Raw genomic sequence first — 15,451 nt, forward strand, 5'->3', positions numbered from 1 at the left:
CCCCCGCCGCCGGCGGCGCCTGCGCGTTGGCTGTGTCGCGCGTCACTCCGGGCGCGCTGGCCCGGCTGCCCCGCCCCGCCCGGGCGGGCGACTCCACTGCGCCGGCGGCAGAGGGGCGTCGGGCCGGGGGCTGCCCTGCTCCCGGCCGTCGGCGTCGACCCTCTTCCCGGGAGGAGTGGCCTCGGGGACCGGGCCCGACGGGCTTCTGCCGGTGCGGTTTCGGGGAGCTTCTTGCCGAGCGCCCCGACGCGGGGCGGCGCGTGCGTGAGGGCGGTGCTCCCCTGCGGCCCCGGGCCCGCGGCGCTTGGTAGCGCCCAGCGCTTCATTTCCCGTGCGCGGCCTGGGAGGTGCTCCCTTTCCGCAGCCTCCGCGCGCTCGCCGGCCTCCCCCGTTCGGTCGCCGCGTCCTTGGTTGGCGTGTGAGTACCGCAAGCCCCGGAGCGGCCGCCGGCGCCGTCGGGGGCGGGGGCCGGGGAGCGCGAGCCCCCGCGTGCACGGCGGGCCTGCGGGCCGGGGCGCAGGGGGCGGGGCGGCAGGGCCACGCGGCCGGCCTGGCGGGGCTGGGGGCGCCGGCCAGCCGCGACGGTGACCTCCCTCTTGGCGTTCGCGCCGCGGGCGCCCCGCAGCCGCCTCGGGGGCTCGAGGGAACCCGGGGTCTCGCTCGGGGGTGGGGATCTGCAGCGGGCGCTTGTGCGGTTCTGTCGGAACTGGCGTCCAGGGCGGTCGCGCCGCAGGCACAGAGCTGTTGGTGTCGCCAAGCTTTGGGGTGGCCCCTGCCTGACAGCCGATGCCGACTGCAGCTTGCTGGGGAGGGGGCCACGGGGTCCTCCTCGCCCACGCCGGGGTGCAGGCGCTTGTCTCGGGAAAGTGCCGCCTCATGCAGAGCTGGCGCGCGCACAGACTGCGAGCTGCGGGCCTGCTCCGTGGCGCGGAGCCCGGGGTCCGCCGGCAGGCGGGAGGGGCTCCCTCCCCGGGCGGGGCCCTGCGCCCCGTTATCGGGGTGCAGGACTGCGGCTGAGCCTCTGTTCCCGTGCTCTCGGCGAGCGAGGTGCGGGAGCCGCTCCTGGGGCCCTCGCTGGCGGGTGGGAGCTTGCAGCGTGCGTCTGCAGCCAGGCGTGGTGGCCCCGCGGGTCGGGGGCAGCTGCGCTGTGCGGGGCCTGGGTGGCTGCGGGCTGGTCAGGCACTTGGGGTGCACCGCCGAATGGACAAGGTCTCTTGCTCTGACTTTCACGTAGATGGAAATAAACTGTTTAAAAGTTCGCCGAAGTGGAATCGCAAGGTTTTTTGCGCACAGGGAAGTTTCATGTGATTGAAAAAGGGACGTGGACTTCAGGAATTTTTCTTTTGCATCAAAAAACCCACCCATCATTTGTAATAGGTGCTTTTCAGGGAGTTTTCTGAAGTCTCCTGAACAGGCCCGGTGGGCACTCACCTGCACAGGTGCTGTCCAGGGAGCACTGGCCGGTGAGGCCAGCGGTCCGGCTGCCGGCGCAGGCTGGACTGGGGGGCTGGCCACGGCCCTCGGGCCCTAGCACCTTCTGCTGAGGCCGGCGCTTTTTCAAAGCAAGGTTTATTTAAATGACAGAGTGGCCCGGAGCGGTCAGCGGGGAAGCGGCTGGGCTGTGGCGTTATGCCCCCGTGCGGTGTGGAGCCCCAGCCACACGTCCACGGCCAGTAGCCATGCTTTGGGGCAGGAGGCCAGTGCCTCTGTGTCCCCTCAGCAGGCCAGATGTGGCCTGGCCACAGAGGCTCCAAGCATGTTGTGGAGAGCAGGTGCCGGCTGGGCCCTACACCGGCCACCTGCACACACACACACACCCGCCCCCCGTCTTGTTTCCCAGGTGAGCAGACTCTTCCTGGGGCCACCCCCAGCTGGGGCCCCGTGGCTGCACAGGCACTGTCTCTGCCTCCGGGGAGGGTGGGGGTCCACGCTTCCAGGAGCAGGGCTGAGGTGACCCTTGGGCCATTTCCCTCTGGGTCCTGCCTTGGTCTCCAGACTGCTTGTCTGGCAGCTGCTGTGCTACTGCCTGGCCGGTGCGGGGCTGTGGGTGCCACCATGACGGTCCTGCTGGGGACTGCGGGAGGCTGTGTGTGCCTCCTTGTCCACACAAGAGGACCATGGCCTCCCAGCGCAAGGGCCTGCTCCGACCTGGGCTCCAGGGTGGGCTCAGGTGCGTGGTGGTGTCGACGGAGAGCCCTGTGCCTGCCGCAGCGGCGGGGGGAGGCAGGCCAACCCCCAGGGCGCCCTGGTTGCTCAGCGTGGCTCTGGATCCTGTGGCCTTTGCAGAGCCGCCTGGCTTTGTGAGGTGGCTCTCGCCGTGTGCAGTACGAGACCTGGTGACTGTGGCTACCAGGCAGTCGGTCTGCGAGGCTCTGCTGGCCCGTGGCAGCACAGGGGCGGGGCTGGGAGCCCCCTTGGCAGCTCCAGGGCACCTGTGAGCCTGGCTCACCTTGCCCCGGGTTGCCCGGGAGTTGGGTGAAGGCAGCTCAGGGATCCCTGCTTGTCCCCCGAGGCCTTCCCGGGCACCAGCTGACAGGAGCCACGCCGCCTTAAGCAGGTGGGCTTGCTGACCGCCTGGGGTCCTGCCCGGCACTCACCATTCCTCTCCCTCTGGACAAGCAGCATCTGAAGGGCGGCCGCCTGTCACCACGTGTGGCCTGTGGCCTTCCTGGTGCCTCTAACCTCCTGCTTTTCCTTCATGCTGTCCTAGGAGGTCACAGCAAAAGTAAGTACCCACCTGCCAGGGCCCTGCTCCCTCCTCCCAGCCAGAGGGCCACCTCATCCACACCTGCGGCCCCGAGCTGGCTCGGCGGGACCTCATGGTCCCCTGTGTGCCGGGTGGCCTGACGGAGCGCCCGGACTCTCGGCCCTGACCCCTGGCGGTGGGCATCTTGGAAGCAGCTGCCTTCCCTGAGTGAAGCCCCCGCTGCAGGGAGCGCTGGGGACCAGGTGTGAGGTCACAGGGAGGTCTGGCCCACGCTGGTGCCAGGGGGCCCTGGCTGGGGGTGGGAGGGCCTGTGGGACAGTGGGTGATGTCACAATGCCTGCCGCCTGGGCCCTGCTCCCACTCCTAGCCCGCCCTACCTCTGTCCCAGCAGCCTGGCCTTGGTAAGTGCTGCCCTGGCGGGGGGGCAGGGGGTGCCTCTGTGGCCTGCCACGGGGCAGCTCCGTGCTGACCCAGAGGCTGGGCCATCTCAAAGGCCCTCTGTATTTGTGGGGGTTAGGTGGCCAGGCCCCCTAGCCACTGGGCTGAGCTGTGGGAGCGGGGCATAAGTCCGCAGCCAAGGTCAGTGGTGAGAAAGGTCTGCTGTCCCTGGGTGAGGGCTGGGTGGTGTGGGTGCACTCCAGCAGGTGCGCCCACAGGGGGTCCCCTCCTGAGTCAGCTCCCGGGTGTCAGGACGGAATCCAGATGGAGCTGTCCTCGGGGACCTGCAGTGAGCGAGCTCAGGGCTCTCATCCAGGCTGGGGGCTCGCCCCTGGGTGCTGCTCGGTGTCTGGCCAAGGCACCCCTCCTGTAGCAGCACCCTGGTCCCTGGGGCAGGGCCGTGTCCTGCGTGGCTGGTGCGGCTCAGATCACGCTGCCGGTCTTGCTTGTGGCCCACAGACCCTTAGAGTTGCCTGGAGCTTGAGGGGATGTCACTCAGCGGGCTTGTCCCCAGCCAGGGCAGCGAGGCCTGCCTTCCCGCGTCCCGGGGCTCCCAGTTCCAAAGGTGAGGGCTGGGCGGGGAGCCTGGAGGTGGTGGCCAGCCTCCCCTCCCCCGGCTCTGCAGCTGTCCGAGCCCCTCCTGTGGTGGGGGGCAGGGAGAGCTGGGGCGTCTGCGCACGGGGCTGCCTGCCCTGCCCCTCCGCGGGAGGCCGCGCCCAGCGTGCCGCAACTCCTCCTTGTGCTTGCTTTTTAACGCTGCCCCGGAAGATGAGGAGCGGCAAGGCCTCCTGTGCGCTGGAGACCGTCTGGGAGGACAAGCACAAGTATGAGGGAGCCGAGCGGCGCTGCTGTGAGCACGAGGCCGCCCAGCACCCCCCGGCCGAGGCGCCAGCCATGAACGGGCCCGGCCAGGCAGGCGGTGAGGACGCCGACGAGGCAGAGGCCCCCGACGCCGGCAGCAGGCCTGAGCCCAGGACGAGCCGCGACGGCCAGAAGCCCCTGCAGAAGAAGAGGAAGCGCTCCCCCAAGAGCTGGCTCGGCCAGGCGGACCTGGCCCTCGTGGGCCTCTCGGCTGACCACGTGTGGCTGGACAAGCCGCTCTTCGACCAGGCAGAGACCTCCTACCGCCAGCGGTTGGCCGACGCAGCCGCTCAGGCCACCCAGCTGCCTGCGCTGGCCCTGCGGGGGCCCTGCGCCCACGGGAGCCTGGTGGCCTGCCACCATGTGACCTGGGGTGTCTGGGTCAACAAGTCTTCCTTCGACCAGGCCGAGCGGGCCTTCGTGGAGTGGTCGCAGGCCCTCCTGCTGGCTGCAGAGGGGAGCCGCGGCCAGGGGGCCCCCGACCTGGCGCTGGCTCGCCAGCCCGCTCTGGGCAGCCTGCAGGCTATGGTGCGGGAGGTGTGGCTGGAGAAGCCGCGCTACGACGCAGCTGAGAGGGGCTTCTACGAGGCCCAGTTTGACGGCCACCCGCCCGGGAAGGTGCGCCTGCAGGAGCGAGCCAGCCAGGCCGAGGGCGCCCGGCGCGGCCGCAGGGACCGGCGCGGCCGCAGCGCCCTGGGAAGCAAGCGGCCTGGGTCTCGGCGGGCTGACGGGGAGGCCCCCTCGGCCTTGCCCTCCTGGTACTTCCTGCACAAAGATGCAGAGGCCCCCTGGCTCAGCAAGCCTGCCTACGACAGCGCCGAGTGCCGCCACCACGCCGCCGAGGCCCTGCGCATGGCCTGGCGGCTCGAAGCCGCCTCCCTGGCTCACCGTCCTGGGCCCCGCTCGGGCCCATCCATGTCCAGCCTGAGACCCAAGTAGGAGAAACCAGCTGGGCGGGGCCTGGCCTGGGTTGTGGGCACAGGGACCACTACAGTCCCTCCCCCGGTGGACCCAGCCGGGTTGAAAGCAGCGGTGGGCTGGGCGAGGTGGTGCTGTGTCCTTGTGTCCAGAGTCCACCTTGGGGTGGGGGTGGGAGGTCATACCCTGGCTGGGCAGGGCAGCCCCTGGGATGAGACGCAGGCCCTGCCTGGCGTCCTGTCCACGCCCAGCTCACCTTGTCACCCATAGCCACCTTTGAGGTAAGGTGGGCATCTCATCCCAGGGGATGAGCGAGTCGGGGGCCAAGAGGGGCCCTGCTCCAGGGCGGTGACTGCGGCCCAGCCGCCATCTTTGGAGGCCAGATGGGCCGGGGTCTTGGTGGGGGGGCTGGGTTTGCTGGTTTCAGAAGGTGGTTTTGATTTGGGGTGGGAATGCTGCCCACCCCCCTGATGGCTTGTGAGGGGCCCGTGGCCCTGGGAGTTGGTGGCAGGGTGGGAGGGGTCCGTTCTCACTGCGCTGGGCGGGGCGGTGGGCTGTATGGGGCGGGGCAGATGGTAACAGCTGCAGGAAGGACTCTGGCCTCACCGAATGTGCTTACAGAGCCGCTTTGCGTCTGGGGGGGGGGGCTGTGCGTGTGCACACACGTGTGTGTGGATGGTGTGCAGGCACAGTGGGCTCTCCAGCCACAGCTGGACTGGGAGGGGCATCCCAGGGGCTCCTCCGCGTGTGGGGAGGGTGGGTCTGGGGACGGCCCAGGCCCCTCCCCCTAGCCGCGTTGACCCAGCCCCCTCCCCCCAGCAGGAAGATGACGACGAGCTTCCTGGTGCACGAGAAGATCTGGTTCGACAAGTTCAAGTACGATGACGCAGAGCGGAGCTTCTATGAGCGCATGAACGGGCCCGTGGCCGGCCCCTCCCGCCAGGTGCGCTGGGGGGTCTCGGCAGGGGTGGCCTTGGCTGGCCTGTGGGGTGCGGGGCCAGCGCAGCTCTGCAGCTTCTGGAGCCGCGGCCTTGGGCACCTCTGCTTTTCACTGTCCTGCTGCGCTGTCACTGTGCTGTCTGTGAGGGTTCTTGGGGTTTTGGGTTTTTGAATGAAAAAGAAAGACTGGTGTCTCTGCCCTGCCCGCAGGAGAATGGCGCCAGCGTGATCCTGCGCGACATTGCGAGAGCCAGAGAGAACATCCAGAAATCGCTGGCCGGAGTGAGTACGCACAGCCCGCGTCCCCGGCTCGGGCTCGGCCACGCAGCGTGCCTGCTTCCTCCGTCCTGCCGATTGTCTCAGGGCGCAGCGTGCAGGGCGGGCCGTGTGGGCCTCACCTCCAACTTCTCTCCCTGCCTGCTGCTCGCTGGCGGCCTGGGTGGCGGTGTTGTGCTGAGCGCTCGCTGGGCCTCCCTCCGGCCTTGCTCCCCGTGTCACAGGTGCTCCACGTCAGCCGGCGCCATCTTGGATCGGAGGCCCAGAGGGGCTCGCCGCCCTGCCCAGCCTTCATGTCCTAGGCAGGGTTGGCAGTGCTGGGTACTGGCTGCGCCCGAAGTGGGCAGGGTCTTGGTTTTCTCCTGGCTGTCACAGGCCAACTGCTGAGAACTCACACGTGCCGGCACAGTTGTCAGGGTCCCAAGCTGGGAAGGGCTCTCACGGGACAGGCCCCAGGAGAGCTGGCCGCCCCGCCTGTGCAGGTCCCTCGGCCTGGGCCCCGCGGGCAGTCTCGTCATACCAGCTCTGCTGCCCGCACATCCCTCTGACCCCCACCTGACCACCTGGGGCCCCGTCCCCACCCCTTCAGCCACAGGTGCAGGTCACAGGATCTGGGCTTGGGACACTGGCACCTTGGGAGCTTTTTTTTTTTTTTAAGATGGATTTATTTGAAGGCAGAGACTGAACGAAATCTTCCAGCTGACTGCTGGTGCACTGCCTAGATGGGCAACGGCCAGGGCTGGGCCGGGCTGGGCCAGGAGCTGCTTCTGGGTCTGAGGAGTGGGTCCTGGGCAGAGCCGTGCTGCCGCAGCGAGTGTCTGCCCCAGTACGCAGCTGGGGACAGTGTGGGGCCGGCGGGAATGCTCAGACCCTGTTTGCTGTGGTCTGGACACGAGTTGGCTCCCGCAGCTCCTGTACCCAGGACGTGCATCCGTGGGCATGGGGAGCCGTTAGGTCGTGTGGCCGTGCCCCCAGAAGCTGTGCCTGTGCCACCCCTGCTGCGGCAGAGCCCCAGCCGAGGGGCTGCCCGGTCTCGGAGCTGACCTGTGAGAGCTAAGTGGGTCCTGGCGTTCACTGCCCGGTCTCAGAGCTGACCTGTGAGAGCTAAGTGGGTCCTGGCGTTCGCTGTCTGGTCTTGGAGCTGACCTGTGAGAGCTAAGTGGGTCCTGGCGTTCGCTGCCCGGTCTCGGAGCTGACCTGTGAGAGCTAAGTGGGTCCTGGCGTCCGCTGCCCGGTCTTGACGCTGACCTGTGAGAGCTAAGTGGGTCCTGGCGTCCGCTGCCAGCTGCAAGAGCTGACTCATGTATTCGTCCCAGGCGATTTCAGACCCGGCTGGGCACCTCCCGGGTGGCTCCGGCCGCGCCTGGGTCAGTGCTCTTGATGAAAACTCTTCCTTTGCTTCCTTGAAGTTAGACAGAGCATCCCCACTTGCTCACTCCCCGCGTGTGCACCACGGCAGGGGCTGGGCCGGGCTGAAACCAGGAGCCAGGTACCCGATCAGGTCTCCCAGGAGCCAACCCCTGAGCTGTCGGTGCTGCCTGGCCTGCGTGGGACCCAGGCATCTTGACCGCCAGCCCAGACACCCACCCGTCCCGTCCGGAAGCCAGCAGCTGTCAGCAGCGGGCTTTGGGAGTCTGCAGCCTTCTCTGACTTCATCCTCTCTCCCTTTTGGTCCAAGCTGGCACGGTTTCTGCCCACACACAATTCTGAGAACCCGGGGTCTCCCTGGCGTGGGACGGATGAGAGGCCGGAGGCAGCCCCAGCCGTGGAGGCAGAGCGGCCCCTCCGGGCGACCTGTGGTCTTCCAAGTCTGATTGGTTGAAACAGTTACAAAGGGAGACAGAGCTCCAGACTGGGACCCTCCACTCCCTGGTTGACTCCCCACATGGCTGCGATGGCCAGGGCTGAGCCAGGCCAGAGCCAGGGGCCCCCTCCGGGTCTGCCACGTGGGTTCCGGGGCTTGAGCACCTGGGCTGTCTGCCCGCTGCCTTTCCCAGGCCTTCAGCAGGGAGCTGGATCAGACGTGGAGCAGGTTGGACGCTGGGACGCCGGCATCACAGATGGTGGCTTACCCGTCACTGTGCCACAGCGAGGCCCGCCTAGCCCGCGAGGCCCGAGGGTCACTGGGATGGTGTTTCTCGCCTGCCTGCAGCTCCGCACTGGCACGGCCTTAACATCCGAATTTCTGCCAATAACTGGAGGAGGCACTCAGCGCATCGCCTTTGCTCACCGCTGGCGACAGCCCCAGTGGCGCCGGGCGGCAGCTGCAGGGTCAGGGACCTGGAGTGCTGCCCCGACAGGGCACTGTGGCTGCCAACCGTGGCCGCCGGCTCCTCAGCAGCCTCCACTCTCCCTGCTCGTGGTGGGGGCCCCCAGGCGACACAGGCCTGCCTCCCGGACCAGGGGCCGGCACCCACGGCGGCCCCGCCTGCTCTTGCCTGGGGCTTGCTGTCTTCCCCACCAGACCCCAGCCGTCGTGAGCAGGGGGACACACACGGGGTCAGGGTAGTGTAGACTCGCACCCGGCCGGGCAGGCTCCGCTCCAGGTCCTGGTCCCCGAGATGTCATCAGGACTAGAACTGGTTTGCTGCGCGGTTCTAACAGCACCACAGACTGGGGCGTAAACCACAGAAATGTGTGTGCTCGGTGAGGGGGGGGCTTTCCTCTGAGGCCTCTCCCTGGGCTCCTCACCTCGCTGCCTCTGTCAGACCATCTCGCACCTGTGCGTGAGCTCAGACGCACAGCATTCAACCTGGGCTGCTGGCCCGCCGCTCCACGCTCCCTCTGGCCGGGCCTGGTGTGGCTGGAGACACGGCCAGCCTCCCACTCCGAGTGCCAAGGGTCCTTCCCCCTGCCTTGCAGAGCTCGGGCCCAGGGGCCTCCAGCGGGCCTGGCGGCGACCACAGCGAGCTCACCGTCCGCATCGCCAGCCTGGAAGTAGAGAACCAAAACCTGCGAGGCGGTGAGGCCCGGGCCTGGGGGTGCCACCCCGCCCCGCCCCGCCCCGCCCACTGACCGGCACCCTCGTCCCACAGTGGTGCAGGATCTGCAGCAGGCCGTTTCCAAGCTGGAGGCCCGGCTGAGCGCACTGGAGAAGAGCTCGCCCACCCACCGGGCCTCGGCCCCACAGACCCAGGTGAGCGCCACCGCCCACAGCGGGCTGGCGGGCCCGTCCTCTGCCACTCTTCCGCCCAGCAGAGGGGCCGCGCTGGGCCGGCCTCAGCTTCCCCCTCCCCCGTGGCAGCACGTGTCTCCCATGCGCCAAGTGGAGCCCCCGGCCAAGAAGGCGGCCGCCCCGGCAGAGGACGACGAGGACGACATCGACCTGTTCGGCAGTGACGAGGAGGAGGACAAGGAGGCGGCCCGGCTGCGGGAGGAGCGGCTGCGGCAGTACGCCGAGAAGAAGGCCAAGAAGCCTGCGCTGGTGGCCAAGTCCTCCATCCTCCTGGACGTCAAGCCCGTGAGCAGCGGCTGGGAGGGCTTCGGGAAGGCCGGGCCAGCCCCTCTGCCGCCTGGTGGGGCTTCACGGTCACGAGCAGGAACCCTGGGCTAGGAGCGAGGCCTGCTGCCCCCGGCGTGTGCGGCCAGCTGTGGTCCCACTGTGCCCAGGCGCTGGGAGACCTGGGAGGCAGCAGGGCTGTGTCCTCAGTGGGTCCAGGGGGAGGCCTCGGAGGGTGGCCGACTCCAGCAGCCTCCCCCCCGCTCCCGCAGTGGGACGACGAGACAGACATGGCCCGGCTGGAGGCCTGCGTGCGCTCGGTCCAGCTGGACGGGCTGGTCTGGGGGGCCTCCAAGCTGGTGCCCGTAGGCTACGGCATCCGCAAGCTGCAGATCCAGTGTGTGGTGGAGGACGACAAGGTGGGCACCGACCTGCTGGAGGAAGAGATCACCAAGTTCGAGGAGCACGTGAGTGTGGGGGGGCGGGGCAGGGCCGGTTACCCGCCCCCTCCGGGAGCCACCCCGCCCTGACCGCTGCCCCTGCCTGTCCCCAGGTGCAGAGCGTGGACATCGCAGCGTTCAACAAGATCTGACGTGGGGGGCCCTCCAGTGATTAAAGAGATTCTGGCACTTTGGCTCCTGTCCTGTCATTCCGTGGCGTGTCCTGCCAGGCCTCTGCTGGCCCCTGGCCGCCTCCCCACAGCTGGCAGGGCCCCGCGTCTGCCCCCTGCCCGTGACTGCATCCAAGCTGGTGGAGTCAGACCAGATCTAGCCAGCCCTTGCCTTCTGGCCCCACGGGAGCTGCAGCTATGTGTGTGGGGGGGGGAGGTGCCTGTGGCATTCTGGTGCCACTGCTGCTGCGGCCACCTGACATCACGTGGCCCGGGCCTGAGCCCTGTCCACGGCCCCCAGGATGCAGTCCACGCTCTGTCCTTAGTGCTGGAGCCCCTGGGAACAAGGCCCTTCCCTGGCAGGGACCCGGCCCCTGGCCTGTGAGGCCAGCTGTGGTCCCACTGTGCCCATGGCCGCTCCCCTAGGTTGGCATTTGGGTGACTGGAGTGAGTGACCCCAGGAGCCCTAGCCAGCCTCAGGGGGACAGACAGTCCCCCCAGCATTTCCCACGGGGCCTGGAGTGCACGACCCCGCCAAGGCCACCACCCTGGGCCAGTGGCCCGAAGAACCTATAGTGGCAGCTGGGGTGGCCAAGTGCTGCTCACAACTTCCTGGGCGCGGTGCGTCCTGAGACCCAGCCCCTTCCCGCCCCTTTGGGAACCTGTGCCTACCGCTCCACCCCTCGCCCGGAAAGGGCGGTAGGTCGCTCCCAGGTGTCTCGGTCCCCCTGGCTTTGGGTCCGCGGGGTGCGCTATTGGCCCGGGCGCGTCACGCGGCGCCGGGGCGGGGCCGGGCGGCCTGAGGGCAGCGGGCGACATGGCTGCCGAGGGGGACCTGGAGGCGCTGGCCGCCGCGCGGCCGCTGCTCACGGACCTCTACCAGGTCACCATGGCGCTGGGCTACTGGCGCGCGGGCCGGGCGCGCGACGCCGCCGAGTTCGAGCTCTTCTTCCGCCGCTGCCCGTTCGGCGGCGCCTTCGCGCTGTTCGCGGGGCTGCGCGACTGCGTGCGCTTCCTGCGCGCCTTCCGCCTGCGGGACGCAGGTACCCGCCGCGCCCCGGGCTCCCCCGGGCTCCCCCGGGCTCCCCGAGCACGTACCTGCCGGACGCCCCCTCCCATCCCCGCTTCCCCCGCCCACCGCGTCGGCGCCTTGTCACCCGCAGACGTGCGGTTCCTGGCCTCGGCGCTGCCCCCAGACACGGACCCCGCGTTCTTCGAGCACCTTCGGGCTCTCGATTGCTCCGGGGTGACGGTGCGGGCCCTGCCCGAGGGCTCCCTCGCCTTCCCGGGCGTGAGTGCGGGGCCAGAGGGCGGAGGGGGCGACCCTGAGTGCGGGGGGTGGGCGCGCGCAGCTGACGGGCTCCCCGCAGGTGCCGCTGCTGCAGGTGTCCGGGCCGCTCTTGGTGGTGCAGCTGCTGGAGACGCCGCTCCTCTGCCTGGTGGGCTACGCCAGGTGGGGCCCCCGGAAGTGCGAGGGTCCTGCCGCTCCTGCTTTGCAGGATCTGGGGGAGGGTGGGGCTCTGGGGCTTGGAACTGCCCACCTGGGTGGCCCTGGGTTCCCTGACCCCGGCTCCCTACAGCCTCGTGGCCACCAGTGCTGCACGGCTTCGGCTGATCGCAGGACCAGAGAAGCGGCTGATGGAGATGGGTCTGCGGCGGGCCCAGGGCCCAGACGGCGGCCTCACTGCCTCCACCTACAGCTACCTGGGCGGTGAGAGCCCTGGGAGAGAGAGGGCAGCAGTGGCTGGGGAGGGAGGCGGCCCCCCAACCCCACCCAACTCCCTGCCCAGGTTTCGACAGCAGCAGCAATGTGCTTGCCGGACAGCTGCGGGGGGTGCCCGTGACCGGGACCCTGGCCCACTCGTTCGTCACTTCCTTTTCGGGCAGTGAGGTGCCCCCTGACCCGGTCAGTACCCCTTCCCAAGTGCAGCGCAAACCCCAAGGGCGGCCTCTGCCCCAGGAGGGCTGGGCCAGGCCCGGCTGTGCACGCAGTGGGGCCAGGCCTGTTCCGGGGAGCTGGCACCTTTGCCCTCAGCTGGAGCGGGCGGGGCCCATCCCGTCGTGACCACCTCTCCACAGATGTTGGCCCCAGCTGCCGGGGAGGGACCTGGGGTGGACCTGGCTGCCAGTGCGAAGGTGTGGCTGGCGCGTGTGTGCGCCCACCTGGAGCTGGGGGTGCAGGAGCCGCACCCCGGGGAGCGAGCCGCCTTCGTGGCCTATGCCCTGGCCTTTCCCCGGGCCTTCCAGGGCCTGCTGGACTCCTACAGTGTGCGGAGGTGAGCCACAGACCCTGCCCTCAGGGTGGGCTCGGCTAGGCAGCTGCAGCCCCCCAGCCTCGTGTCTGTGCCTGCAGGAGCGGCCTCCCCAACTTCCTGGCGGTTGCCCTGGCCCTGGCGGAGCTGGGCTACCGGGCAGTGGGAGTGAGGCTGGACAGCGGTGACCTCCTTCAGCAGGCCCGGGAGGTCCGGGAGGTCCTGCAGACCACTGCCGCTCAGTGAGTGCCCCCACCACCAGGGCTCGAGGCTGCTGGGAGACCCCCTGGGGAGCTGGGGTGGGTGGGCGGGCAGGGCAGGGAGGGACCCTGGTGGAGAGGAGCGTGGGTGTGGCCGGGGTGGGGGGGACCAGGGTCACTCAGGAGCTGCGCCGTCTCCCACGCTGCAGTTTCCAGGTGCCCTGGCTGGAGCGGCTGTGCATCACAGTCAGTAACAACGTCGATGAGGAGGCGCTGGCCCGGCTGGCCCAGGAGGTGGGTGCGGGGGGCGTAGGCACAGGGTGGCCCCGCTGGGTCCTGGCGGGCCTCAGTGTCACCCCGCCTCTCCCAGGGCAGTGAGGTAAACGTCGTCGGCATCGGCACCAGCGTGGTCACCTGCCCCCAACAGCCTTCCCTGGGCTGCGTCTACAAGGTGGGGCCGGCGGCCGGTGGGCCGGGGGGGGGGGGGTCTGGGCCCAGCCGTCCCAGCAGCCTCTCCCTGCAGCTGGTGTCCGTGGGGGGCCAGCCTCGGATGAAGCTCACCGAGGACCCCGAGAAGCAGACGCTGCCGGGCAGCAAGGCTGCCTTCCGGCTCCTGGGTGCTGACGGTGAGCCCCCTCCCACCCTCCATGTCCCCCTTACAAGCCCTGAGCCCCCCTCACCGTGTTACTCTTGCCCCTCGCACACCCAGGGGCCCTGCTGTCCGACGTGCTGCAGTTGGTGGAAGAGCCGCCGCCCCAGGCTGGGCAGGAGCTGAGGGTGTGGCCTCGAGGGGCCCGGGAGCCCTGCACGGTGACACCAGCCCAGGTGGAGCCACTGCTGCAACTCTGGGTGCAGAAGGGACAGGTGACTGCCCCCCCCCCGGCCCCCAAGCTCAGCCGAGCCGCACTGGAGCCGGCCCTTGACCCTGCCCTTCCTGCAGCTGTGCCAGCCGCTGCCGTCCCTGGCCGAGTCGCGAGCGTTCGCCCAGCTGTCCCTGAGCCGCCTCGGCCTGGCGCACAGGTGGTTGCACGGCCCTGAGCTGTACCAGGTGGGCCGAGAGCCGTGGGTTGCGGCCTCCCTGTATGCCCTCCGCCCCACAGCCAGCCACCAGCCTCTCCTCTCCCCCCCTGCAGGTGGCGCTGTCCGAGAAGCTTCAGGCCCTGGTGGACAGTCTGAGCGCCAGGGGCTCCCCGTGAAAGTCGGAGGCGAGGGGGCTTTCTGGAAACAGCACGATCGCTCGCTGGCCTCCACGTGTCCCGTGTCGTTTGTTCTCCCAGCCGCCGCTCACTCGTCCCCCCCAGGGTCTCCAGGGCTGGGCTGAGGGGAGACACGGCCCAGGCTGAGTTCAGAAAGGCATCCCGACCACATCCCAGGCTCCGGAGGCTGGGCCGTGGGGAGCCGGATCTGACGCTGGAGCAGGCCAGAGCCACGGTCGAGGGAGAGCTTTGAACTTGGGGAATGACTGCAGAAGAGCTGCCCCTGCTAGAGGCAGGCTGGGAAGGGGTGTGTCTCACAGAGGGTCCAAGCATGGCCCAGGCTCCCACACCTGCCAAGGGCGCTGTCCAGTGTCGGTGGGGACATCTCAAGTCCCCCGAGCCAAGGCGAGTCCAGGCTCCCACACCTGCCAAGGGCGCTGTCCAGTGTTGGTGGGGACATCTCAAGTCCCCCGAGCCAAGGCGAGCCCAGGCTCCCACACCTGCCAAGGGCGCTGTCCAGTGTTGGTGGGGACATCTCAAGTCCCCTGAGCCAAGGCGAGCCCAGGCTCCCACACCTGCCAAGGGCGCTGTCCAGTGTCGGTGGGGACATCTCAAGTGCCCTGAGCCAAGGCGGCCCCAGGCTCCCACACCTGCCAAGGGCGCTGTCCAGTATTGGTGGGGACATCTCAAGTCCCCTGAGCCAAGGCGGCCCCAGGCTCCCACACCTGCCAAGGGCGCTGTCCAGTGTCGGTGGGGACATCTCAAGTCCCCTGAGCCAAGGCGAGTCCAGGCTCCCACACCTGCCAAGGGCGCTGTCCAGTGTTGGTGGGGACATCTCAAGTCCCCTGAGCCAAGGCGGCCCCAGGCTCCCACACCTGCCAAGGGCGCTGTCCAGTGTCGGTGGGGACATCTCAAGTCCCCTGAGCCAAGGCGAGTCCAGGCTCCCACACCTGCCAAGGGCACTGTCCAGTGTCGGTGGGGACATCTCAAGTCCCCTGAGCCAAGGCGAGTCCAGGCTCCCACACCTGCCAAGGGCGCTGTCCAGTGTTGGTGGGGACATCTCAAGCTCCCCGAGCCAAGGCGTCCACTGCCACTTTGCAGCTGCCTGCCCTGTACACCCTGGCCCTGGCCTGGGGACCTTGGCTTCTGACCAGCAAGCAGCCCAGGAAAGGGGGATGGGGCATGATGACGCGCAGGCTCAGTGGGTCCCAGGTCAGCCCCCACCCAGTGAGCATGGCCTGGCTCCGCCTCTGGGTAGCAAGGTGGTGAGCTTGGAGATCGCCGGCTTTGGCAACCTAGGCTTCGGAAGGAGAGGGGTTCTGGGCTTGGCAGCAGGTGAAGGCTGCGGGCCAGGACATGGCGGATGCCAGCCATCCAGGGTGCTTCCGGGAGCACTTCCGCTTGCCTGGGTATTCTGCCAGACCAGATCAGCAGGCTCCCCAGTGCTCAGGGCTGGGCAGGGCCCACTGCGTGCTTGGTTGAGGATGGAAGGTGGAGATTTAGGGCAGAGGGCTGGGCAGACCAACCCTGGGGAGCGTGAGTTTGGAGAGAGCACCCCGTCCTGGGCAGCCACAGAGCGTCAGCCTCGGCTGTGTGCTCCTAGGGGCCCGGCCAT

At 69.0% G+C, this 15,451-nt stretch overlaps 3 protein-coding genes across 5 annotated transcripts; all 3 read left to right on the forward strand.

The window, feature by feature from the left end:
* The first annotated feature begins 317 nt into the window (after positions 1-317).
* Positions 318-10,212, forward strand: LOC133757486 (elongation factor 1-delta). Of its 2 annotated transcripts, none has more exons than XM_062187916.1 (8): positions 318-418; positions 5,744-5,867; positions 6,074-6,145; positions 9,002-9,101; positions 9,175-9,275; positions 9,384-9,599; positions 9,851-10,045; positions 10,132-10,212. In XM_062187916.1, the coding sequence occupies exons 2-8, from the start codon at positions 5,751-5,753 to the stop codon at positions 10,168-10,170; spliced, it is 840 nt and encodes a 279-aa protein (XP_062043900.1). In that variant the 5' UTR covers positions 318-418; positions 5,744-5,750; the 3' UTR covers positions 10,171-10,212. The 2 variants fall into 2 exon arrangements, with proteins under 2 accessions (XP_062043900.1, XP_062043901.1); XM_062187917.1 differs by having other exon boundaries at positions 321-418; positions 5,747-5,867.
* On the forward strand, positions 1,109-5,426 carry LOC133757485 (uncharacterized). Its single transcript, XM_062187914.1, has 2 exons — positions 1,109-3,710; positions 3,914-5,426. Exon 2 carries the CDS (start codon positions 3,914-3,916, stop codon positions 4,943-4,945), a length of 1,032 nt encoding a protein of 343 aa, XP_062043898.1. The 5' UTR covers positions 1,109-3,710; the 3' UTR covers positions 4,946-5,426.
* A 772-nt stretch (positions 10,213-10,984) lies between the features above and the next one.
* Positions 10,985-13,890, forward strand: NAPRT (nicotinate phosphoribosyltransferase). Of its 2 annotated transcripts, none has more exons than XM_062189433.1 (13): positions 10,985-11,231; positions 11,352-11,479; positions 11,559-11,641; positions 11,769-11,899; positions 11,979-12,094; positions 12,268-12,464; positions 12,542-12,682; positions 12,850-12,934; positions 13,011-13,091; positions 13,164-13,266; positions 13,350-13,504; positions 13,581-13,688; positions 13,774-13,890. In XM_062189433.1, exons 1-13 carry the CDS (start codon positions 11,006-11,008, stop codon positions 13,834-13,836), a joined length of 1,617 nt encoding a protein of 538 aa, XP_062045417.1. In that variant the 5' UTR covers positions 10,985-11,005; the 3' UTR covers positions 13,837-13,890. The 2 variants fall into 2 exon arrangements, with proteins under 2 accessions (XP_062045417.1, XP_062045418.1); XM_062189434.1 differs by having other exon boundaries at positions 11,352-11,440.
* The last annotated feature ends 1,561 nt before the right edge of the window (positions 13,891-15,451 follow it).

The sequence above is a fragment of the Lepus europaeus genome, chromosome 4, assembly GCF_033115175.1.
Source record: "Lepus europaeus isolate LE1 chromosome 4, mLepTim1.pri, whole genome shotgun sequence".
In the NCBI taxonomy this organism is placed as follows: Eukaryota; Metazoa; Chordata; class Mammalia; order Lagomorpha; family Leporidae; genus Lepus; species Lepus europaeus.